Below are 26,061 nucleotides of genomic sequence, written 5' to 3'. Positions count from 1 at the left end.
GACGCGTGCACAATGAACAAAGATCTCCCGTATAGCCTTTAACAAACTGTTGTGGCAAGTGCGATTAGCGAGCGCACACGAACAAGCACTAACACACAAACACAGGCATAACCCTGTAAACACACGCAACAACAAACGGCACACACACACATATCTGTATACAATGTAGTTCGTGCGTGTAATCAGCATGAGCCATTTTCTATCTGCCGCTGATTGAAGGCCTCCCAACGTTTCGGGCCGTCACGGCTCCCGGATCCGCTGGGGACGTCCAGAGGGCCTCTTGGTTGAGCTCACGACTTTGACGGCGACGGTGATGATGCCGCTGCTACTTTAGCAGTCGTACATAAGCCCAATTAACAAATAAATAAAATAAATCAACATACAGCTCAGCAACACTGTGTGCGTGGCCTTAGATATATAATCGGTGACGTTTCGGGCAATGACCCTTCTTAATAGCCCCGTGGAATTCGTGTGCTCGTCCGATCTAGATTTGTGTGTGGGGAGCGGTAGTGTAGCGGTTAGCGCGCTGGCAACCCGGGTTCGATTCCCGCTCGCGGCCAACATCAGTGACGATTATCTGAACCGGCCCTGGGCCTCCTCTAGGCCGACTCAGCCTCAAATGAGTACCTGGTGCGATGTGTAAACATCGCCACTAGGGAGACAAAGGCGAGCGGGCGTGTGTTGGCCACCCACCGAGTTCGCTAACAGCACTTGCCCCTACAGTCTGTTAAGGCTATATGGGGGATCTTTGTCTTTGTAACGTATTGCACACCGTACGTAGCCAAACCGCGTTCATCGGAGGTGCGGGGGGAGGACAACGAACTCAACGCGAAAAAAAATCGATTTCAGATTTTGTTTATGTCAGCAGCAAGTCCGCGATGAAGCTGTTCGGCTCTACGTAGAGATCAGAGTTTCAGATCTGTCCAGTTATTGATTTTATAGTTTCAGATCTGTCCAGTTGTTGATTTTATAGTTTCAGATCTGCCGTGACGCTGATCTGACCTTGCAACGCGAAGAAACGTGGACGGATACTGAGGTTGGCACAACATGGAACTTCGTCAGCTATATGCGCGTCCCTGATGGCGATAGCGGTGGTGGTGATGGTGATGATGATGGTAATCATTTGCGGTGAAAGTGAAGCTCAGGAAAAGAGCGTTGAACGTAATTATTCAGGTGGGCAAAGTTGGGCTATAAAAGATAAACAGAAGGAAACAATAATCACAGCTCCTCTCAACAACAGAGAATCCTCGTTTAGATGCAGGGATGCAACTGGATAATAGACACATTAAAAATATCTTATATATTTAGCGCGGACCAGGATCTAAATCAGTGAAATGCAGATATGAGCGACCATTAATTTGTATAGGGTACTTCCAGTTGTATAGTTGTATAGGGCACCACGGTGGTCGAGATGTTATCTCCCTCGCCTGGTATGCAGGAGGTCGTGGGTTCGATCCCGATCCCGACCCTGACGCCTGCTGCTGTATATTTTGGAGTTTTCGTGTCTTTCTCTCCACGTGGTCGCGTGGATTTTTCTCCGGGTCCTCCGGTTTTTTCCCTCCACGTTTAGAAACGTGCGTTTAGAGCATTTAGCTGCTGTACATTTCCATGTGATAAGCCACTTCATTGAGCTATCACGTGTGGATGAAAAGGAGCTCAATAGCTCAGTGGGTATTGCCTGGTCAAATAAAATGTTAATTGTTTATTTCGCTAAACGGAATTCAAAATGAAATGCTAAACGTGTTTCGTGAGAATCGTCAGCACCGCGGGACACTGACAAAGTTTAATGCTTTGGAACGAAGTCCCGAAGATTGTACGGGAGGGACATTGGGAGGCAGACAGAGGAGCACGTGGTTCAGAGAACACACACGAAAAAATAAACCGCGCCTAATGAGAGACAGCGTCTAAATTCGTCAACGCAATCTTCAGCCGTCGTTTCATTTTACTTCGTCATTGCTCCCGTTGGTTCTGCCGATCATTAAATGATAATCATCATAGCAGGCGGGATTGACACGGCAGTTTTAAACTGTGAGCCGAAATACAAAGACGAAGATTCCCCCTCCCCGCGCCGCCGCCGCCACCCCCCGTATAGACAAATATATTTTTGGGGCAAGTGCTGTTAGAGAACCACCTATGACGGGGGTGACGTGACTAGCACCACGTTCAGCCGCCTTTGTCTCTCCGGTGCTCGTGTTTACTCGCCGCACCAGTTATTGTGCTCGTTCAAGACCGAGTCTACCTAACTGCAGTACTGTATACAGTATACAGTACTGCAGTATGTACACGTATTATACGAAGTTATCTCGTTCAAACCTCACGGTGCATAACCGCTGCAGATATTCGCCCACTGATGTTAGCCGTGAGTCGGAGCACGAACGCGGGTCGCCAGGTTCGTAGCGCAGTGCGCTCACCACTACGCCACCGGCACAATGATAAGGCCACGCACGTATACATGTATACAACAACAAAGGCACGTATCCCCCGTATAGCCGTGACAGACTGTTGGGGCAAGTGCTGTTCGCGAGTAGCACCTATGAAGGCCGGCACGGCACACGAGAGAGGTGGGTGGTCAGCACCACGCACGTTAATACACACACTCACATGTACGAGATGCGTAGATGTATACACGCTCGTGTATGGACATGAACACACACACGCAGTCGCACAAACAAATCAGACCAATGACCTGATAATACTTCAGTCAATTTGGGGACAATTTTTACCTCTGTTTGACTGCCTGGACATTGCGAGCGGCTGTCTTGAGTGTCACGTAGACCGGATGGATATGCTGACAGCATTGATTCACTACTACGTGGGAATGTAAGACGCCTTAGTGAAATTACGTCATGGGGAGGAGGCCTTGGTCCATCCAGCAGTGGATTAAAGAAGAGAGCTGTGGACATTATACGCATATAAGACGAGCTAATCGTGTTACCTATACTATGCACATATACGTATGTATAACAGTTAGCCTATAGAATATCTGTGTGTATATATATGGGGAACGGTAGTACAGCAGTTATCACGCTGTCCTTCGAACCCGGCCACCCGAGTTCGATTCAGGCTCAAATGAGTACCTGGTGCGGTGCGTAAACATCGTCACTAGGGAGACAAAGGCGGCCGGGCGTGGTGTTGGCCATCCAAACCCATTGTGTACCGTGCAGGCCTTTATAGGTGCTCGCTAACAACGCTCGTCGCAACAGTCTGTTGAGGCTATGCGGGGGGATATTTGTCTTTGCATATATACATACATATATATCTCAACACAATTTAATAGTCGACGTTTCGGACAATGGACCCTTCTTTATAAGGCAGTGTCATTGACGAATGTGAGTTTGTTGTTAATGGTAATCGTGCCAATGCAGCAGCACCACAATAATGCGTACATATATATACACCGTCATAGATTATATTAACTACATATCATCAGCATGCAATGGGCATGTACGTACTATACGCATATTAGGCCACGCATGCTAACTGCAGTATATAGTAAGTGCTTTATACATAGAGTATACAATACATATCTCATGCGTATATTCTTTTGCTGTCCAGACCACATCGAGAAAACACGCAGGCGATCGGGTCTCCAGAAATGTATATACGTTGAACTTCTTTCGCACCATACGCAGCCAACCGTGTTGATCGGAGGTGCGTGGAGATGCAAATTCTAAACGATGTTGCAGAAGGGCTAGAGAGCTGCAATTTGTTACGGGTGTAGCCAAGACTCCGCTGAGCACGAGACATATTTCAAAACTCGGAGATTTTGTTTCACATTGCTCCACGTCCCGCGGGAATAGCTTGCGCATATAGAACGTACACAGGACACGAGCCCTATCAACAGTGAACCGATATGAAGAGGGAATATCCCCGCTACTGTTTACAAGTACAACGTGTATATATAAAAGACAAAGGTTCCCCATATAGCATTAACAGAGTGTCGGGGGCAAGTGCTGTTAGAGGTCACCTATGAATGCCGGCACGCCACACGAGGGAGTGGTTGGACAGCGCCACGCCCGGCCGCCTTTGTCTCCCCCAAGTGGCTACGTTTAAACATCGCACCAGGTGCTAATTTATGGCTGAGTCGATCTAGGGGTGGCCCAGGAGAGGTTCAGATAATCGTCATCGGTGTTGGTGGCCGTGAGCGGGAATCGAACTCGGGTATAGGGGCTCCTAGCACAGCGCGCTCACCACTGCATCACATGCACACTCAGACCACCTTAACCGCGTACCATATACAGAGACAAGTATATCCTATATGATAACATATATAGTGTTATAGACGGGCACATGTAGGAGTATTGGCGGTAAACAGTATATGCGTGTGTGCGTAAATATATTTCGAGATATTTAGTATACAGGCGAACAGACACAAATGCGCATACACAATATGTATGTTGAACTTATTTCGCACCGCACATAGCCAACCGTGCCAATCGGAGGTGCACACACACACACAGATAGAGATGCAGATCCCCCGTATAGCCTCCAGAGGCCGGAGGGGTAAGTGAACGATTGTGGTGTGGTCAGTACGTCCTCTACAACGTCACGCACACACACTCACAAATGCACACCCGCGAACACAAGACACAGACCCCCCCTCCCCCCATGTAGCCTTCACGTCGTGTTAGCGAGCACCTATGAAGGCCACCACGGCACACACACACACACACAAAGACAACGATCCCCCGTATATCCTCAACAGACTGTTAGGGCAAGTGCTGTGAGCGAGCACTTATGAAGGTCGACACGGTATACACACACGCACACACGTACACAAATACAAAGATCGCCCATATAGCCTTCGACAGACTATTGCGGCGAGTGCTGTTAGCGAGCACCTATATGAACGGCAACACGGCACATGCAGGCACACAAAGATCCCCCATATATCCTCAACAGACTATTGGGGCAAGTGTTGTTAGCGTGCACCTATATGAATTCCAACAAGGCGCGCACACACACACACGCGTACGTAATGCGGCGTGAAGGCAAACAGCGCGACACATCGAGCCGAGAGAGAGAGACACACAAATTGCAGGCTCCGAATATCGCCGGGAGAAAGAAAGAAAGCGAGAGAGAGAGAGAGAGGGGGGAGAGGCGACGTTGCCTGCATGGGCCAGGCGGAAGGGGTGGGTGGGATGGTGGTGGGTTGGGACCACGTGCTCGGCCATTTGGGATGTACGGCCCGAGTAGACCACGAAGACCAATAAACCAGCGTCTGAGCCGGAACTCAACGCGGATTCAAGAACAGATGTCGGCGAGACCGCGGTTCTTCCGACTAAACAACATCAAGAACGGAGGGGGGGGTGGGGGGGGGGCTCGGGGTGTTTGTTCTTTTGCGAAATTCCGTAAAAACAATAAAATAAACCACCCCCGCCCCCTCTCAATAAGGCGCCGCGATGCACCATGGTGGTGGTGGTGATAAATATCGGTCACGAAGCAGCAGTCCCTTAAAGAGCCACCGCACGCGGCTCCGCAGCTTGCCGAGCCGCTGACCTAGAACAACATTAATAATCAACAGCCAATTTTGTGTTTCTTTGCGGATAGCGTATGTATAACAATAACAACAACAACCACCACAGCGACAACAGCAACAACAGCATAAATTGAACAGTCGCGTACAGACGCGTGTACGGGTTGGCGACGTCGCGAAAGTGGTTCGACATGGCATGCGCCGAGAGAGATTCGCGTGGAGATGAGAGAGAACGCACGCAGGGCGAAGGGTTTCTCATCTCACGTTCGAACAGCCGAGGGAAGCAAATTGGCCTAAGTAGCTCAAGGGGGCGACAGCTGGAACAACAGCGCTGTATGCATGCAGCGTCCCAGCCAATGGATCGGTAACACAGCAGCAGCAGCAGCAACAATGTCAACGCATGCGCTTAGTAAATGCAACAACACATAAGGTCAAAACGCAGACGCACGAGCAACGTGAAATTATACAGCGTGAACATAAACAACAACAACAATAACAACAACAAACAAGCATCCCAAGACGCAACAGCAACAACAAAGGTAAAAAAAAACACTTACCAATTATAATTAGCATAATATGCAAATCAATATATCTATCAATACGCACCGCCAACCATCACAACACCAGCTGCTCCGCACTACGTTCAGGGTCTGAATGCAACAACTATGAATGCAACAACAGTTTCCATCGACGATTGTGGCAGCAGCAACAACCAAGGCAACAACAGCCGTATCACGTGCAGGGCTAAGAGCGCTGTCGCGAATCGGGGGTCCTAAGGGGGTCGCGCTAAGCGAGATCTGCCAGTTACGTTGCATCTATAGAGAGTAAATATATACTGTCTACAGTATATGTACTGTCTACAGTATATATACTGTCTATAGACGCACAACTCGAAGCGAGTTCTCGTTGTACAAACAGCGACCGCGAGACCACGGTCGCATCAGCAGTCGCGGTGAGAGTTGGAGCGACACGACGAACCGAAAACACAGTAACAAGAATTCACTGTGAGTTCGCCAGCATTTAATACATTGTCGCATTTACATTTTGACGAGTGCCTTAGCTGAGCTCAAGGCGCTCTATAACATCGTTTAAAAAGCGGTAACGAAACTAGGGGAGAGTGATTTTGGATGGCAAGGGCAATGCCAAGTGGCCGAGGAACGCGTGACCGTCACAGAGGGCACGCGTTGAGGGATGGGTCACGCTAGAGCCTCGACAGGGGAGGGACGGGACGGAGTGGAGGGGCGAGAGGGTAGGGCGATGAAGAAGAGGTGGAGTTTTTCCCGACACGTGCGAGAATCGCCTCCGATTTAGCACGGTTGGCCGAACGTACGTACAGACGTCGTGTTTGTTTGGTTGGCAGTCGCCCAGCTGATGTGCGGAGACCTCCGTCCAAATGACGTTCCCATTATTTGCAGACTTTGCAGCAGCGGCAGCAGCAGCAGCGCATTTGGCGACTGACTGTGCTCTGCTGATGAGTCGCAATTGTAAGAGAACCCACCCACGGTGTTTGCCCCATCACTTTCTCAGCTGTCAGTCGGTCACATTGGCTCCGATTAATTTTGACGGTGGGCTAAGAAGACGAGAGGAGGAGGAGGAGGACCAAGACGCGGTTGTTCGGGAACTGTTGATGTTTTATTTTTGTATTACGATTGCATAATACACAGACGGATGCGTGATCCGTACTCGTGTCTCAGTGGTTTTCTTGTTAACGTGTACATTTTAACCGTAAATTAATATTGCAGAGGTCAGCCTTTCTGCACGCTGAAAGTGTATATTATATTCGTTATTGATCGCGAAGTATCTGTACATGTTCTTTATACGGAATTGTACAGCATTATCTGTGTACAGATGTAGGGTCATTGCCCGTAACGTCACTTATTACATATCTGTCTACTGTAGATGCAATTGTCTGGTTCCGTAGATGCCGTTGACACACACACACACGCATATACATGTGTGTGTATATATATGCGTGTGTGTATATACGAAAAAAATAAAATCCCCACGTTGTAAATTGTAATTGTGATCATTATTAATGTCCCGATGTCAATCGACCGCTGGATAATCAATCCCCACGCCATGTCGGTCTTAGGGGGGAGGGGCGCAGGTGTTTTACTTGACCATACGCGGGTGAGTCTGTGGGTTGGCGAAGGGAAAACGCCCGCTGCACATCACGACCTTAGGCCTTGGCTGGAAATCGACAGTCGGGTGTCCGTTCGCTAACCATTGCGCCACCGCTCGCTCTCCGTGTTCATGCATGACCACGTTGCGATGCTGATGGCGCATTATACGATTACGTACGCTGTGCCTTTCCATAAATCACGATCCGTTGGTGAACAACTATCTGGACAATCGTGCAATGTTCGTCGCGCGCCCGTGCGCGTGTGTGTATCTGTACACACGCGTATGCACGCGTATATACGCGCGTGTGTGTGTGTGAATATGTATATATGTGGGGAGCGGTTGTGTAGGAATTCGCGCGCTGTGCTGCGAACCCGGAACCTGAGTTCGATTCCCGCTCACGGCCAACACCAGCGACGATTATCTGAACGGGTCCTGCGCCCCCCCCCTAGGTTGACTCAGCCTCAATTGAGTGCCTGGTGCGATGTGTAAAACATCGTCACTCGGGAGACAGAGGCGGCCGGGCGTGGTGTTGGCCACCCACCCCCTCGTGTACCGTGCTGTTCGCTCAAAGCGCTTGCTGCAAGAAGTATGTTAAGGATCTTTGTTTGTGTGTATAGGTCTACAGGATACAACACACGTGCAACCTGCTGGAGCGTTAGCGTCATACTCCACGCGAGGAGCATCACTTGGTCCACTGATTGTGCGGATCGTATGTTTGTAACAAATTATGAGGTATATGCAGTGCTGCCATGTTCAAACATAAATTTTATCAGGCCCCGTTATGTAAAGTATAAAGTAACTAGTCTCCAACTCGTATTACCCACCGTCTCTCTCTCTCTCTATATGGCCTCTCTACGTGCTATGAAGAAGGACCATTGCCCGAAACGTCGTCTATTATTATGAATACAAATGTTGTTCCCTTTAAGGCCACGCAGACTCACACGGTGTTGCTGAGGAGCGTGTTGGCCTAGCTGTGTATTCCTAAGCGTTTATTAGCACAATACTTTGCGCGAGCGATGAGTATAATCTTTGAGGCTCATCCTGCTTGCCTTGCCTGTCAGGCTTCCCTCTGTAATTCATTTATTGGAGTGGGGGGGGGGGCAGGGGCTGTGGCCCAATTTGGAAAATTGTGGCATTTAGAATGTGTCCACGTTACAAGCGCAGCCTGGGCTACGCTTGTACCAAATTTCAACTCTCTGGCCTCTCTGCAACGCCATTAGAGTTGACATGGCCCAGCGGCGCGATCGTATACACGAATTAGGTAGAACGAGACCGTGGAGTGCGCGTGTATGTGTGCACGTGTGTGTGTGTACGTGTGTATGTGTGTACGTGTGTGTACGTGTGTGTGTGTACGTGGTGTGTGGGGAGCGGTAGTGTAGCAGTTATCGCGCTGCGCTACGAACCTGGCCGACCTGAGTTCGATTCCCGCTCACGGCCAACACCAGTGACGATTATCTGAACCGGTCCCGGGCCTCCCCCTAGGTTGACTCAGCCTAAAATGAGTGCCTGGTGCGGTGTGTAAACATCGCCACTGGGGAAGACAAAGGCGGCCGGGCGTTGTTCTGCCCACTCACCCACTCGTGTACCGTTCCGGCCATCATAGGTGCTCACTAACAGCACTTTCCCCAACAGTCTGCGAAGGCCATACGGGGGATCTTTGTCTTTGTTTGGGTATGTATGTGTGTGTGTGCCTTTAGTGCTACCGTTATCGCGTTCACGGCCAACACCAGTGACGATTATTTGAACCGGTTATGGGCCTCCCCTTTGTCGACTAAGTGCGTGGTGCGGTGTGTAAACATCGCCACCGGGGAAGACAAAGGCGGTCGGGCGTCGTGCTAGCCACCCACCCCCTCGTGTGCCGTGCCGGCCAACATAGGTGCTACTCGCTCACAGCACTTGCCCCAACAGTCTGTTAAGGCTCTTTGGCCTAATGTAGATATATATACTGCAGGCGCGTGAAATTTAAATTAATTTCACGCCCCTTAAGGAATTGCATTTGCCCACAATTTCAATGTGACAGGTCCCTCCGTAAAATTAGTCTTGAGACTCAGTGAGTCACATGACATCATCACAGACTATCAGGAGACATTATCTTTGTTCACGCGTCCACAGGCTTATAGCGTGTTAGCTGACAACAACCAGCATCAACATAACCCGCGAGATGTGTACATGTACACACGATACAAACGAAATCCTCTTTGGTCTATCCACTGCTGGATGAATCACGTGCAGATGTGTGACCGTAGCGGCTCTAAAGATACCCCTATGTCGACTCCGGTTTGGTGTGTAACACATCAGCACTTGGGAGACAAAGGCGGTCGGGCGCGCGCGTGGTGCTGACCAGACAGCAACCACTCACTGTGCTTAATAGGTGCGAATGTATGGCGTGGGGGTCTTTGTTAGTGTGTGAGCAAGCATGTTAAATTTGCGCGTTGCCTGTGTACCTGGTGTGGTGTGTAAACATCGCCACTTCTAAGGCCATACGAAGGGGTCTTTGTCTTTGAGTGTATGTGCGTGTGTGTATGCACGAAGCGAGTACGTTGGTATATTAGTGAGTGTGTGAGTGGGGCTGTTTGTGCCTGCGTGCGAACGAGTGAATGAGCGGTCGACCGAGAGAGTGTGAGCGAGTGAGTGGCGATAAGTGATTAAGTTCGTGCTGACTGCTGCGAGCGTCCGAGCGAGTGAGTGCATGAACGAGTGTGTGTATATATGTGTGTGTGTGACGGTAGTGGGGAGCGGTAGTGTAGCGGTTAGCGCGCTCCGCTATGAACCTGGCGACCCGGGTTCGATTCCCGCTCACGGCCAACACCAGTGACGATTATCTGAACCGGTCCCGGGCCTCCCCCTAGGTCGACTCAGCCTCAAATGAGTACCTGGTGCGGTGTGTAAACATTGCCACTAGGGAGACAAAGGCGGTCGGGCGTGGTGCTGGCCACCCACCCCCTCGTGTACCGTTCCGGCCTTCATAGGTGCTCGCTAACAGCACTTGCCCCTACAGTCTGTTAAGGCTATATGGGGGATCTTTGTTTTGTGTGTGACTGAGTGTGCGTGTGTTGCGGGGAGCGGTGGTGTAGCGGTTAGCGTGCTGCGCGTGCTGGGTTCGATTCCCGCTCACGGCCAACACCGGTGACGATTATCTGAACAGGTCCTGGGCCTCCCCTAGGTCGACTCAGCCTCAAGTCAGTACCCGGTGCGATGTGTAAACAAAAGCGATCGGCGTGGTGCTGGCCACCCACCCGCTCGTGTGCCGTACCGGCTTTTATAGGTGCTCGCAAACAGAACTTGCCCCTACACCCTGTTAAGGCTATACGGGTTGTCTTTGTCTATGTGTGTTGTGGTTCTCTCACTCACTATCTCTTTCACTCGCCGGCTCACTCACTCGCTCACTGACAAAGACCCCCTATATAACCTTCATAGCAGAATGTTTAGGGCAAGTGTTGTTTGTTGTTTGGGGCAGCTTCGTCTCCCCGGTTTCTGATCTTCACGACACGCACGAGGTACCCATTAAAGGCCGAGTCGATCTAGCAAAGACCCAACTGTTGTTGTTGATGGTGAGCGGGTATCAAACTCGGTTCGCCCGGGTTCGCATCGCAACCACCACCACCGTCACAGCATAACATCCCACTCACCCACTCACTCACCTACTCACTCACATACTCATCCACTCACTCACCCACTCAACCACTCTCTCACTCTTTAACCCACCCCACTCAGTCACCCACCCGCTCACCCTCTCACCCACCTGCATGTCGTCCATGTGCTGATGAACGAGTCCCGCGAGCGTGAGTCCGTCCGCGAGCGACACATCGAGCCCCCCCCCCGGCGGCCCCCCACCGGAGCCGTGCAGGAGAATGTCCGGCCGCCGCGGGGTGCCGTAGTCTCTCCTCGACTCCAGTCCGCCCGACAGCTGCGTGACCAAGGCTCGGGTCGACGCCGCGGAGTGAGCGGGCAGTATCGCGTGCTGCGCGCCCGCTCCGCCGCTCACCGCCCCGTGGTGGTGGTGATGCGATGGCCCCGTGTGGCCGTGTCCGTGGCCTCCACCTCCACTACCACCTCCTCCACCACCACCACCACCACCTCCATGAGCGTGGCCGTGCGCATTGGCCGCCTCTGGTGTGGCCTGTCTCTGAGCCGCGTTTGCTTGCTGCTGCTGCTGCTGCTGCCACGCCGCCTGTTGGCTCTGGTGCGCGTGGTGGTGGTGGTTGTTGTGGTGGTGGTGGTGATGGTGGTGCAGGGCGTTGTGCTGGTGCAGGGGGTTTAGCGCTCCGAACGGGTCGTGGGGGGTGGCGCCGTAGGGGTCCTGGGACTGCGCGTAGGCGAGCGGTTGGTACGGCGGGGGGAAGTAGGGCGGCTGGAAGTCGGCCGCCGCTGCAGCGGCTGCGGCGGCCGCGGCTGCCGCGGCCGCCGCGGCCGCCGAGTGAGAGTGGGAGAGCGGTGGGGCGCTGCCCGAGTAGGGCCCACCGGCCTGGCCCAGCTGAGCGGCCAGGCGGCCGGCTCCGTGGGACCCCACCATGTCGGCTCGCTCCTGCCCACGACGGAGTGGAGAAGGATCGGATAAAGAGAGCGGGGAGAGAGAGAGAGAAGAGAGGGGGGAGAGAGGCAAAAGCGGTCGTGAGCGATTTGAGAGAGCTCCGATGAAGGGTTCGCGACGCACCCTCGCGTTGGCCAATTGGACGCGGCGCGCCGCTCGTGCCGACGCCTCGACTCTCCTCCATCGGCGCGTGGGAGTCGCGCGGAGCGGGCACGGGGGGGGGGGGGAGCCTCTCGGGCAGCTGCCGGAGTCTCGGGGTGGGGAGCACGCGCGGACACGCGGGGGAGACACCGGGGAACGGACACCGCGGACAGACGGGCAGACGGACACGCGGACGCGCGGGTGGTGAGACGGACACGCGGGGACACACGTGGCACGCGGGGACACACTTGACACGCGGGGACACACGTGACACGCGGGGACACACTCGACACGTGGGGACATACGTGACACACGTGACACGCGGGGACACACGTGACACACGTGACACGCGGGGACACACGTGACACGCGGGGACACACGTGACACGCGGGGACACACTCGACGCGCGGGCGCGGTCGAACGGCGAAGGATCGCGATTCGGAACTTGAAAGTTGAACGCGCGGACGGACGGACCGATGAAGAGGCAATGTTCTCCCTAGCGGGGCAGGTCACGCGGGGAACGAGGCCGGACGTGACTTAGACGCGAGCGGAGAGGCGGACGAGACAATGCGTCGAGATGGAGTCGGTGCGTCAAGGGTAGCGACGTGCTCCCATTGTTTGGGACGAGACGGCGTGGCGATGCGAGTCGAGGTGCGACTCTCAACGCGCCTTTGAGCTCGTGGAGAGGGACACGCGGAGACACAAAGACAAAGATTCCACCCCCGCATTGCCTTCACAGACTGCTGCTGCCATTATCTCCCCGTTGTTGATGTTTACACATCGCACGACGTTGCCCATTTGAGGCTGAGTCAACCTAGGAGGAGGCCCGGGACCGGTTCAGATAATCGTCACCGGGTGTTGTTCCTGAACGGGAGTCGAACTCGGGTTCGCCGGGTTCGTAGCGCAGCGCGCTAGCAGCTACACCACCGCTCCCCCCCAATGCGGATACACACGTCCACACACAGACGCGGACACAAAGACACGCGGATACAAATGACAAAAAGATACACCTACACACATACACACATAGAGATACAGAAAAACGCAGATACACAAACACAGGAGATCTACACAGATACAGAGACACGTAGATGCGCTAAGGCAAACACAGACAAAGGCACATACATATACACAATCAGAATCTTTAGACTGCAGGAATCCGATGAGCTATGAAGCTCTATTTTTTTTTTACAAATGTCCAAAACAAATATCCCCCATATAGCCCTAACGGACTGTTGGGGCAAGTTCTTCCAGCGAGCACCTATGAAGGCCGGTACGGCACACGAGGGTATGGGTGGCCAACACCACGCCCGGTCGCCTTTGTCTCTCGAGTGGCGACGTTTTACACACCGCACCAGGTACTCATTTGAGGCTGAGTCGACCTAGGGGGGAGGCCCAGGACCGGCTCAGATAATCGTCTCTGGTGTTGGCCGTGAGCGAGGAATCGAACTCGGCTCGCCAGGTTCGTAGCGCAGCGCGCACACACACACGAACACACACACGCGAACACACACGAACACACACACTAACACACACACACGCGAACACACAGGAACACAGACACGAACACACATACACATGAACACACACGAACACACACACGCGAACACACACGAACACACACACGAATACACACACGAACACATACACACACACGAACACACACACACGAACACACACACACGAACACACACACGAACACGCACACACACACGAACACACACACAACACACACACACGAACACACACGAACACACACACACGAACACACACACATAAACACACACACACGAACACACACACACGAACACACACACACGAACACACACACACGAACACACACACACACGAACACACACACACACGAACACACACACACACGAACACACACACACACACACGAACACACACACGAACACGCGCGCGGGCAGCTGTGAGCGTTGCCACAGCGCGCGCGATTCGCAGTGGGAAGACGGGCTTGCGAATGAAAGCGCGGAGCGCGCTGGAGTCGGCCAAGATCTTCGTGCCCTGCGGGCGATTGTCGCTCCGAGATCCCCTAACCCCCCCCGTCCCCCCCCCCCGAAACATCTCCTGCAGGCGTCTCGCTTTGCGCGAAGACACCCCCTACCCCCCCCCCCCCCGGCCAGAACCCACCACGCATCACTCACTCGCACAGCAAGAGAGAGATAGGAAGAGATAGGAAACAAGTTGCATTCGACACGTCGCTTGATGCTGCTGATGATGCGGCGGCGGTGGTGCCGGTGTATAGTCGCACGAGATATCTCAGAGTCGACAATGTGGAGTTGATTAACTTCGTACGCGCTTGTGTGTGTGTTGTCTCTCTGTATCGCTCTCAGTGGGTAGTGTAGTGGGTAGCGCAGTGGGTAGTGTAGTGGGTAGTGTAGTGGGAAGTGTAGTGGGTAGCGCAGTGGGTAGTGTAGTGGGTAGTGTAGTGGGTAGTGTAGTGGGTAGTGTAGTGGGTAGCGACGTGGGAAGTGTAGTGGGTAGCGTAGTGTGTAGTGTAGTGGGTGATGTAGTGGGTAGTGTAGTGTGTAGTGTAGTGTGTAGTGTAGTGGGTAGTGTAGTGGGTAGTATAGTGGGTAGTGTAGTGGGTAGCGCAGTGGGTAGTGTAGTGGGTAGTGTAGTGGGTAGTGTAGTGGGTAGCGCAGTGGGTAGTGTAGTGGGTAGTGTAGTGGGTAGTGTAGTGGGTAGTGTAGTGGGTAGCCCAGTGGGTAGCGACGTGGGTAGTGTAGTGGGTAGTGTAGTGGGTAGTGTAGTGGGTAGCGTAGTGGGTGGTGTAGTGGGTAGTGTAGTGAGTAGTGTAGTGGGTAGCCCAGTGGGTAGTGTAGTGGGTAGTGTAGTGGGTAGTGTAGTGTGTAGTGTAGTGGGTAGCGCAGTGGGTAGTGTAGTGGGTAGTGTAGTGGGTAGTGTAGTGGGTAGCGTAGTGGGTGATGTAGTGGGTAGTGTAGTGGGTAGCGCAGTGGGTAGTGTAGTGGGTAGTGTAGTGGGTAGTGTAGTGGGTAGCGCAGTGGGTAGTGTAGTGGGTGGTGTAGTGGGTAGTGTAGTGGGTAGTGTAGTGGGTAGTGTAGTGTGTAGTGTAGTGGGTAGCGCAGTGGGTAGTGTAGTGGGTGGTGTAGTGGGTAGTGTAGTGGGTAGTGTAGTGTAGTGGGTAGTGTAGTGGGTAGTGTAGTGTGTAGTGTAGTGGGTAGCGCAGTGGGTAGTGTAGTGGGTGGTGTAGTGGGTAGTGTAGTGGGTAGTGTAGTGTAGTGGGTAGTGTAGTGGGTAGTGTAGTGGGTGGTGTAGTGGGTGGTGTAGTGGGTAGTGTAGTGGGTAGTGTAGTGGGTAGTGTAGTGTGTAGTGTAGTGGGTAGCGCAGTGGGTAGTGTAGTGGGTGGTGTAGTGGGTAGTGTAGTGGGTAGTGTAGTGTAGTGGGTAGTGTAGTGGGTAGTGTATTGGGTAGCGCAGTGGATAGCGTAGTGGGTAGTGTAGTGTGTAGTGTAGTGTGTAGTGTAGTGGGTAGCGCAGTGGGTAGTGTAGTGGGTAGTGTAGTGGGTAGTGTAGTGGGTAGTGTAGTGGGTAGCGTAGTGGGTAGCGTAGTGGGTAGTGTAGTGTGTAGTGTAGTGTGTAGTGTAGTGGGTAGCGCAGTGGGTAGTGTAGTGGGTAGTGTAGTGTGTAGTGTAGTGTGTAGTGTAGTGGGTAGCGCAGTGGGTAGTGTAGTGGGTAGTGTAGTGGGTAGTGTAGTGGGTAGTGTAGTGGGTAACGCAGTGGGTAGTGTAGTGGGTAGTGTAGTGGGTAGTGTAGTGGGTAGCGCAGTGGGTAGTGTAGTGGGTAGTGTAGTGGGTAGTGTAGTGGGTAGTGTAGTGGGTAGCGCAGTGGGTAGTGGGTAGTGTAGTGGGTAGTGTAGTGGGTAGTGTAATGGGTAGTGTAGTGAGTAGCGCAGTGGGTAGTGTAGTGTGTAGTGTAGTGTGTAGTGTAGTGTGTAGTGTAGTGGGTAGCGCAGTGGGTAGTGTAGTGGGTAGTGTAGTGGGTAGCGACGTGGGAAGTGTAGTGGGTAGCGTAGTGTGTAGTGTAGTGGGTGATGTAGTGGGTAGTGTAGTGTGTAGTGTAGTGGGTAGTGTAGTGGGTAGTGTAGTGGGTAGTATAGTGGGTAGTGTAGTGGGTAGCGCAGTGGGTAGTGTAGTGGGTAGTGTAGTGGGTAGTGTAGTGGGTAGCGCAGTGGGTAGTGTAGTGGGTAGTGTAGTGGGTAGTGTAGTGGGTAGTGTAGTGGGTAGCCCAGTGGGTAGCGACGTGGGTAGTGTAGTGGGTAGTGTAGTGGGTAGTGTAGTGGGTAGTGTAGTGGGTAGCGTAGTGGGTGGTGTAGTGGGTAGTGTAGTGAGTAGTGTAGTGGGTAGCCCAGTGGGTAGTGTAGTGGGTAGTGTAGTGGGTAGTGTAGTGTGTAGTGTAGTGGGTAGCGCAGTGGGTAGTGTAGTGGGTAGTGTAGTGGGTAGTGTAGTGGGTAGCGTAGTGGGTGATGTAGTGGGTAGTGTAGTGGGTAGCGCAGTGGGTAGTGTAGTGGGTAGTGTAGTGGGTAGTGTAGTGGGTAGCGCAGTGGGTAGTGTAGTGGGTGGTGTAGTGGGTAGTGTAGTGGGTAGTGTAGTGGGTAGTGTAGTGTGTAGTGTAGTGGGTAGCGCAGTGGGTAGTGTAGTGGGTGGTGTAGTGGGTAGTGTAGTGGGTAGTGTAGTGTAGTGGGTAGTGTAGTGGGTAGTGTATTGGGTAGCGCAGTGGATAGCGTAGTGGGTAGTGTAGTGTGTAGTGTAGTGTGTAGTGTAGTGGGTAGCGCAGTGGGTAGTGTAGTGGGTAGTGTAGTGGGTAGTGTAGTGGGTAGTGTAGTGGGTAGCGTAGTGGGTAGCGTAGTGGGTAGTGTAGTGTGTAGTGTAGTGTGTAGTGTAGTGGGTAGCGCAGTGGGTAGTGTAGTGGGTAGTGTAGTGTGTAGTGTAGTGTGTAGTGTAGTGGGTAGCGCAGTGGGTAGTGTAGTGGGTAGTGTAGTGGGTAGTGTAGTGGGTAGTGTAGTGGGTAACGCAGTGGGTAGTGTAGTGGGTAGTGTAGTGGGTAGTGTAGTGGGTAGCGCAGTGGGTAGTGTAGTGGGTAGTGTAGTGGGTAGTGTAGTGGGTAGTGTAGTGGGTAGCGCAGTGGGTAGTGGGTAGTGTAGTGGGTAGTGTAGTGGGTAGTGTAATGGGTAGTGTAGTGAGTAGCGCAGTGGGTAGTGTAGTGAGTAGTGTAGTGGGTAGTGTAGTGGGTAGCGCAGTGGGTAGTGTAGTGGGTAGTGTAGTGGGTAGTGTAGTGGGTAGTGTAGTGGGTAGTGTAGTGGGTAGTGTAGTGGGTAGCGCAGTGGGTAGTGTAGTGGGTAGTGTAGTGGGTAGTGTAGTGGGTAGCGCAGTGGGTAGTGTAGTGGGTAGTGTAGTGGGTAGCGCAGTGGGTAGTGTAGTGGGTAGTGTAGTGGGTAGTGTAGTGGGTAGTGTAGTGGGTAGTGTAGTGGGTTGAGCGCGCGACGCTGCCGAACCCGGCGAGCTGAGTTCGGTTCCCGCTCACGACCAATGACACCAGTGACGATCATATGAACCCGGTCCTACCCTGAAATTAGTGCCTGTTTCGTTGCGTAAGCATCGCTACTCGGGAGACAAAGGCGGCCGGGCGTGGTGCTGGCCACCCTCGTGAGCCGTGCCGGCCTTCATAGGTGCTCGCTAACAGCACTTGTCCCAAAAATCGGTCAAGAATGAACGGGAGATCTTTGTCTGCCGCTTTCAAAACGTCAAATCGCATCACGATTAAAAGACTGAGAAAATTGACATTCATAACTTGGAAAAAAGCTACAAAAATCACACAAAGATCCCCCGTATAGCCTTAACAGACGGTCGGGGCCCATTGCTGTTCGCGAGAACCTACGAAGGCCGACACGGCACACGAGTGGTTGGTGTGGCCGGCCGGAAAAAAACACGCCCCGACCGCCTTTGTCTCCCCAGCGCTGATGTTTACACACCGCACTAGGATCTCATTGGAGGCTGAGTTCGACCTATAGGCGATTCCAAGGATCAGTTCGGATCATCGCTATCACTGGTGTTGGCCGTAGTGGCCGTGAGCGGGAATCGAACTCGGCTTTATGTCGGATTTCGTAGTCGCAGCGCGCTAGCCACTGCACTACAGCTCCCCCCATATATGTATACATACACCATATATATACGTGTGTGTGTGTATATACTACAAAAGATCCCCCGGGTATAGTCTTTAACAGACTGTTGGGGCGAGTGCAGTAAAGCGAGCGCCTGTAAAGGCCCATCACGGCACGACGAGCGGCGGTGTGTGACCAGCACCACGCCCGGACCGCCTTTGTCTCCCTCGCGCTAACGTTTACACACATGCACCAGATTCTCAGCCGATGCTGAGTCGACCCATATAATACAACACAACACACACACACGCGCGCAGAGAGAGAGAGATAAGAACAAGATAAGATCGCGACGCGGAAAACTCACCATGGCCGCGTACGTGTGAACCAGCATTTGGGACGAATGCAGTCAGAGGCTCTCAGATTTTAAAAAAAGCGATAAAATTTGCCCACACCCACCACCGCCGCCGCCACTCTAAAATAAATATCTTATATATAAAATTACAAAAGTCACGGGGCAAATTGGCACGCGTGTGCTGTGCACCGCTACGCGACGACTCTTGTCATCTACAAGTTTGTATTTACGCGCCCAGCTCCTCCGTGCAATTGCAATAACAGTATTGCTGTTGTTGCTGCTGCTGCTGTTGTTGTTGCTGCTGAGTTGCTACTGAGTTGTTGCTGCTGAGTTGCTACTGAGTTGTTGCTACTGAGTTGTTGCTGCTGCTGCTGAGTTGTTGCTGCTGCAGAGTTGTTGCTGCTGCTGCTGCTGAGTTGCTGAGTTGTTGCTGCTGAGTTGTTGCTGCTGCAGAGTGGTTGCTGCTGAGATGTTGCTGCTGAGATGTTGCTGCTGAGATGTTGCTGCTGAGATGTTGCTGCTGAGTTGCTGCTGCTGAGTTGCTGCTGCTGAGTTGCTGCTGCTGAGTGGTTGCTGCTGCAGAGTGGTTGCTGCTGCAGCTGAGTTGTTGCTGCTGCTGCAGAGTGGTTGCTGCTGCTGCTAAATTGTTGCTGCTGAGTGGTTTGCTGCTGCTGCTGCTTGACGCGAGCGAGGAGCGCGCTCCCGCTCGGAGCCACGGACGCGACTCGTCTGGGCGGAATCGGCTGAACGCGGGCGAAACGCCGCACCTCCGCAACGCACACACACATACACACACACACGTACACACACACCCCACCACCACCCATGTCACTCCCTCCCTGTGCCCCCCCCCCACTCTCTCAATCGCTCACTCTTACGCCTCCCCCACTCCCCCCGCGAGCCCCCCCTACCCACCCCGCCCCCCCCCACACCCCCTCGCCTCTACCACCCCCCCTCGCCCCCACCACCAAACCCTTACTCCTCCCCCCACCCTCTTTCTCATCCACCCTCAATGCTCCCTCTCTCCGGATCCAAACATTACTTTCGTATACTCCACCCCCAACGCGACACACACACGCAACACAGACAAAGATCATCCCTGTAGCCTCAACACACTTTTCGGGCAAGTGCTGTTCGAGAGCCCGGCCGCCTTTGTCTCCCGAGTGGCGATGTTTGTTTACCACACCGCACCAGGTACTCATTTGAGGCTGAGTCGACCTAGTGGAGGCCCAGGACCGGTTCAGATAACACTCGTCACTGGTGCTTGCCGTGATCGGAAATCTAACTCCACTCGATTTCTCCAGGATAAAAACAAAGATTCTGAACTTGGGTACGTAACACACGGAACAAAGATCCCCCGTATAGCCTGTAACAGATTGTCGGGGCAAGTGCTGTTAGCGGAGCACCTATGAAGACCGGCACGGCACGCGAGGGGGTGGGTGGCCACCACCACGCCCGGCCGCCTTTGTTTCCCCAGTGGCGATGTTTACACATCGCACCAGGTACTCATTTGAGTCGACCTAGGGGAGGCCCAGGACCGGTTCAGATAATCGTCACTGGTGTTGGCCGTGAGCGGGAATCGAACTCGGGTCACCGGGTTCATACCGCAGCGCGCTAACCGCTACACTACCGCTCCACACACACATATATATACAAACACACACAAAGACACATACACACACAAAGACACATACACACAGGGTGTGTGTGCGTCTCTCCTTCAACCCCCTCCTGTGCGGGTGTCTCTCTCCCTCTGTTACCCCCGCACGCACCCCGCATCCATCCCCTCCACTGCCTCCCACCCATCACCCGCTCATGGTTATTCATTGAAGGCACGCGAGCAGAAAAATGCGCTCTCTCTCTCTCTGCACACGCGTCCCAACGACAGACACACCGAGTGGGGGGCACGGGCGGGGGGGTGGGGATCGGAGTGGGGGGGAGAGAGAGTTGATGGGGGAGGGGGTAGGAGGAGGGGGGGAGAGCTAAGATAGAAGTGAGCGAGCGAGCGATTTCTACGATTGTGTCGTTTCAATCCCGAGACGGCAGCTACATCATCATCGTCATGACCATCGCGCGAACACTTACGGGCAGTATAATTTAAACTTTCATCGTTCCTCGTACCGTCACCGAAGACAAATATCCCCCGGGTAGCCCGCTGGTGCAAAGGGCTCTCAGCCAGCGCCTACGTTAGCCGACATGGGTGGGTGCTGATCAACTCGCCCGGCCGCTTTTGTCTCCCTCGTGGAGACGTTATACACACCGCATCAGGTACTCACTGGAGGCTGAGTCGACCTAGGGGAAGGCCAGGGCCGGTGCAAATAATCGTCACTGGGTGTTGGTGACCGCGAGCGGGAATCGAACTCGGGTCGCCGGGTTCGTAGCGCTGCGTAGCGCTAACCGCTGCACTACCGCTCCCCGCCATCATCACGAAAGACAAAGATCACCCGTGTAGCCTTCAGCAGACTGTTGGGGCAAGTGCTGTTCGCGGGCACCACCATCGCAAATCAACGCCACCGCCTCGACCATAAATAAATTAACTCGTATTATTGACGATATCATAATCATCATCATCGCCACCACCGTCTCAACTCGATACCTTGATACATGTAGTCGTATAGAATATAATCACGTGTTTTCTACGTGTGAATATCATTGTGGTCGCTTGGTACTCGTCGGTTAGCACCGACCCTCCTGTCGAGACTTTCCAGCTCCTGCCAGCGGTTCGTCAGCAATTCGCGAGAGATGCGGGATGTAGGAAAGACGACGCTTAATGTAAAATTTAAACATTATTATTCATATTATAATTCATATTATCACCGACGCCGCCACCTGAACTCAAGATCATGCAAGGTTCCATCATGGACAACTATAGATTCATCAGCATCACCACTATCATAAAGATTACAATAATATCATCAGGACCACCACCACCGAAACTCGATATCACTAAATATTTCATGTGTTGGAAAATAGAATCATAGAATCATCATCACCGCCGCTGGTAATGAAAATATATAATTTTTTTAAATATCCTACGAATAAATCATCATCTTCGCACCAAATATTTCAGATATATATATGCAACTTGTAATAGTATTTACGCGATATGCAAACATTATTACTAATTATTGTAATTGCTGGGACGAGCTAAGTCGAAGTTACGATTGAAAATTATAAAGGACGCTTCTTTGTCATGATCAATGATTTAAATATCGCGATATCCCTCCCCGCCCAGCGTCAAATTCATCGAAACGACAATCGAAATAATAATCGATTCTTCGTATAATCGGATGGTCTGGTTCAAATTGCTGGTGTACAATAATTGGGGACTCCCATTGGCCAGTCGTTCGTATTCATCATCATAAGCATCATCATCATCAGCCATGCCCGATCCACTGCTGGATCAATGCTTCTTCCTGGCGACGCCACCTCTCACGATACGTCCAGCCAGCTGCCTACGAACCGATTTCGTGCGATTCGTTCCGTGCGGGTTCGGTTTGTGCGATTTTGTGTCCATGCGGCTAACCTACTTCTTAGCCTAAATTCGCTACGTGCGGTTTCAATTCACTCAAATGCGGCTATGCGGTCGAACATCGGGCAGCATTGTGTGTGTGTACTGTGTGTGTGTGGACGGTGTGTGTTCTGTGCGTGTGTACTGGGTGTGTGTACTGTGTGTGTGTACTGTGTGTGTACGGTGTGTGTTCTGTGCGTGTGTACTGGGTGTGTGTACTGTGTGTGTAATGTGTGTGTACTGTGTGTGTGTACTGGATGTGTGTACTGTGTGTACTGTCTGTGTACTATGTGTACTGTCTGTGTATGTACGGTGTGTGTTCTGTGCGTGTGTACTGGGTGTGTGTACTGTGTGTGTGTACTGGATGTGTGTACTGTGTGTGTACTGTGTGTATGTGTGTACTGTGTGTGTACTGTGTGTGTGTACTGGATGTGTGTACTGTGTGTGTACTGTGTGTGTGTGTACTGTGTGTGTACTGTGTGTGTACTGTGTGTACCGTGTGTTCTGTGTGTGTGTAGTGTCTGTATACTATGGGTACTGTCTGTGTACTGTGTGTGTATGTACTGGGTGTGTTCTGTGCGTGTGTACTGTGTGTGTGTACTGTGTGTGTGTACTGGATGTGTGTACTTTGTGTGTGTGCTGTGTGTGTACTGTGTATGTGTACTGTGTGTGTGTACTGTGTGCGTGTGTACTGGATGTATGTACTGTGTGTGTGTGCTGTGTGTGTACTGTGTGTGTACCGTGTGTTCTGTGTGTGTGCATTGTGAGTAGTGTCTGTGTACTATGTGTACTGTGTGTGTACTGTGTGTATGTACTAGGTGTGTACTGGATGTGTGTACTGTGTGTGTACTGTGTGTGTACTAGGTGTGTACTGTGTGTATTTACTAGGTGTGTACTGGATGTGTGTACTGTGTGTGTGTACTGTGTGTGTGTACTGTGTGTACTGTATGTACTGTATGTATTGTATGTCTGTACTCTGTCTCGGCAGGCAGCTATCTCCTCGTATGGTTTCGCATTGTGCGCCCATTTTTTTTTGGAACGCATCTACTACGACTACTACTACCGCATAGAGCGAGGGAAAACAGTGCATTAACGGTATTCAAATGCCGTCGAGAGTGAACGCAAATGCGTCGTCGATTCTTTTACATTTGACCCGAGTTCGCTTTTTTTCCACGAGGAACTTGGTGCAAACGGGACGAATATTCTCTTTAGCGATAGCAGCACGTGACGCTCGCCTGTGACGCAGCGCTTGATAAAGTGAGGGTTGGTGGATAACGTAGAGATGTGTGTGAGTCATGCTCCTAAGAATCCGAATATTTATTTATCCTGGAAGAATCCGATGACCTAAGTGTATATATTGATTTAAAGCTTTCGTGACTGCAGGGATTCATATTCTTGTTTTTTTCGGTAAAGTCACGTAGAAGGGAAACAATAAAATAATAAAAATATAAAATAATAAAATTCTCACGACGTTTCGACTGTCGTTTCGACTGTCGAAACGTCGCTTCGACTGTCGAAACGTCGTGAGAATTTTATTGTTTTATATTTTTATTATTTTATTGTTTCCCTTCTACGTGACTTTACCGAAAGAACCAAGAATATGTATATATATTATTTTACCACGTAAGGCCCACTGAGCTATATAGCTCTTTTTCTGAAACGACCTGGTCGCAAAATGATAGCTGAACGAAGTGGCTCGCCACGTGGAAATTCATAGCAGCCAAATACTCTCAATGCGTGATGTTAATTCTAAAAATGTGGAGGGGAAAACCGGAGGACCCAGAGAAAAATCCACGCGACCCCGGGGAGAGAGAGAGAGACATGCAAACTCCAAATATACAGCAGGCGTCAGGATCGGGATCGATCCCTCGACCTCCTGTGTACCAGGCGAGGTAGTTAACATCTCTCCACCGCGGCGCCCTCACATAAGAAGCAAGAAGTTCCAATCGGATAAAAGAATTGGCCAAACATTCCAACTGAGCTGCACCATCCCGGAGAGAAGAGTCGTGAGACTCGGCGACTCTCTCTCTCGTCGGATTTGGACTTACTGGACACCTGTAAAAAGAGCTTTATAGCTCAGTGGAATGCCTCCATGGATAAGTAAATATTCCGACCTTGAGTCGGAATATTTATCTATCCGGGCGGTGGAGAGGGAACGAGCCGGCCACAACAAAAAAAAAAGACTCAATGTCTCAATAGTCGCGATGCACTGTGGTGGTGGTGGTGGTGAACGCAAGACGGATGTCCTTCGTAAATTGCGTCTCAAAGGAATCCTTAAAGAGCCACCGTATGCGGCTCTATGAGCCGCAGGTTTTCCGACCCCTGAGGGGTAATCGGCACGGAGGAGAGGAGCGATGGAGGGAGGGAGCGAGGGAAGGAGGGAGGATGTGGATAGAGTCTGCCCCCTTGAGGCAATAACCGTAGCAGCCCAAGAGGTGCAGTTGGGGGAGGGGAGAATTTGGGGGTAGGTGGGTGCGGGGGGGAGGGTGAAGGATTTGGAGGGGTGGGAGGTTAGGTAGGGGTTGGTTGTGAATTCTACCTTGCCTCCGGCTCCTGCTATCCGAGTCTCACTGTCTGTCTCCCTGTCTCGCTCTCTCTCGCCCCACCTCTCTCCAACGTTTGTATCTCCGTGCGATCATCCCCCCCCTACGTTCCTCGAGTCTCCGTCTTGCACTGCCTTACTCACATTCCCGTATGTCTGCCTTCCTGTCTGCCGCTCTCCGTGTCTTCGTCAGTTGCCTATCTTCCTCTCTGGCAAATCCCGTCGTCCGCCAGTCTCTTTGTCCGTGTCCATCGCCCCGTCTCTCTGCGCGTCTCCAAAGCGGGCTCCGTTGTCTCTTCACATCGCGGCGGGGTTCGAGAAGCAGGTCTTGGCTCAGCGCCCGTGTGGTTTCACACCCGCGACTCGCATTCATTCCTCATTCCGTATTTTTCCCAGAACGCCGCTTTGAGTTTGGGTTTTCCCGACGTAAGACACTCCGACTAGTGCCATCACTAGGGCACGACATCCAGTAAACATCCATTACAGTGTCTTGAGCGGTGCAACCTCAGAGTTAGTATTATTATTATTGAACCCTATATTTATGTAATCCGACGAACAGGTTTTTTTTTTATGATGCAGGCAAAACAAGGTGATAACGCCGTTTGCGTGTCAGCGTTATCCAGCCGGACTGTTCCGGCTGGAGTTGAGCGATGCTGAGACAAAGCCCAGCCACAAACAGAACGCCTACAGTGATGTGAACGTCTTCCTATAGTCCGTGCCGGACATTCGATTAAAAGATTCGCTGTCGTATGACGAGGCCGGAGCGGTGGCGCAGCAGTGAGCACGTTGCGCAAATTGAACCGGGCCATCCCCTGAGTTTGGTTCCAGGCGAACGTTGCATCAACTCACGTCAGTGGCGAGTGATGTTTTGAGCCAGACGCCTGGGATACATTTTTTTTTGCCCCTCTCCCTGCGTCAAAGCCACGCTGACGAGCGTGATGAAGCATGGACATATCATGGAAAGAAGAAGAAGAATATCTCACAATACCAGAAGAGGGAGTGTCTTTAGTGGTGTAACTTCAGAATTATTATTACGTAACAGGGACAAAAAAAAACACAACACTAGACGTAATGTAGCACAGCAGGCTGGCTCACTCAACAAGGGCACGGTCCGGAGAAAACCTCGACCGGTGGCAACGCGACCGAGACGGCGTCGAGCGGGTCATCATCCAGCAGTGGGTTGAGAAAAGAGGTTGAAAATGAATGACGATGACAATGGTGATGATGATGATGGAGATGG

At 52.1% G+C, this 26,061-nt stretch overlaps 1 protein-coding gene across 1 annotated transcript in view; it reads right to left on the bottom strand.

Moving 5' to 3' along the window:
- The window catches only part of LOC116946616 (transcription factor AP-2-epsilon-like), an 82,657-nt gene extending 63,117 nt beyond the window's left edge, over positions 1-19,540 (bottom strand). Inside the window, exons 1-2 of the mRNA XM_032961694.2 lie at positions 18,781-19,540; positions 11,343-12,125 (exon numbers count right to left, since the gene is read on the bottom strand). Of these exons, the coding sequence (XP_032817585.2) occupies positions 11,343-12,125; positions 18,781-18,807 (810 nt within the window). The 5' untranslated portion in view covers positions 18,808-19,540. The remainder of the gene's footprint in view (positions 1-11,342; positions 12,126-18,780) is intronic.
- Between the last annotated feature and the right edge of the window lie 6,521 nt (positions 19,541-26,061).

Source organism: Petromyzon marinus, chromosome 27 (genome assembly GCF_048934315.1).
Source record: "Petromyzon marinus isolate PM22_M1 ecotype Great Lakes invasive population chromosome 27, UKy_Petmar_22M1.pri1.0, whole genome shotgun sequence".
NCBI lineage: Eukaryota > Metazoa > Chordata > Hyperoartia > Petromyzontiformes > Petromyzontidae > Petromyzon > Petromyzon marinus.
This window is presented reverse-complemented; position numbering and strand designations above follow the sequence as displayed.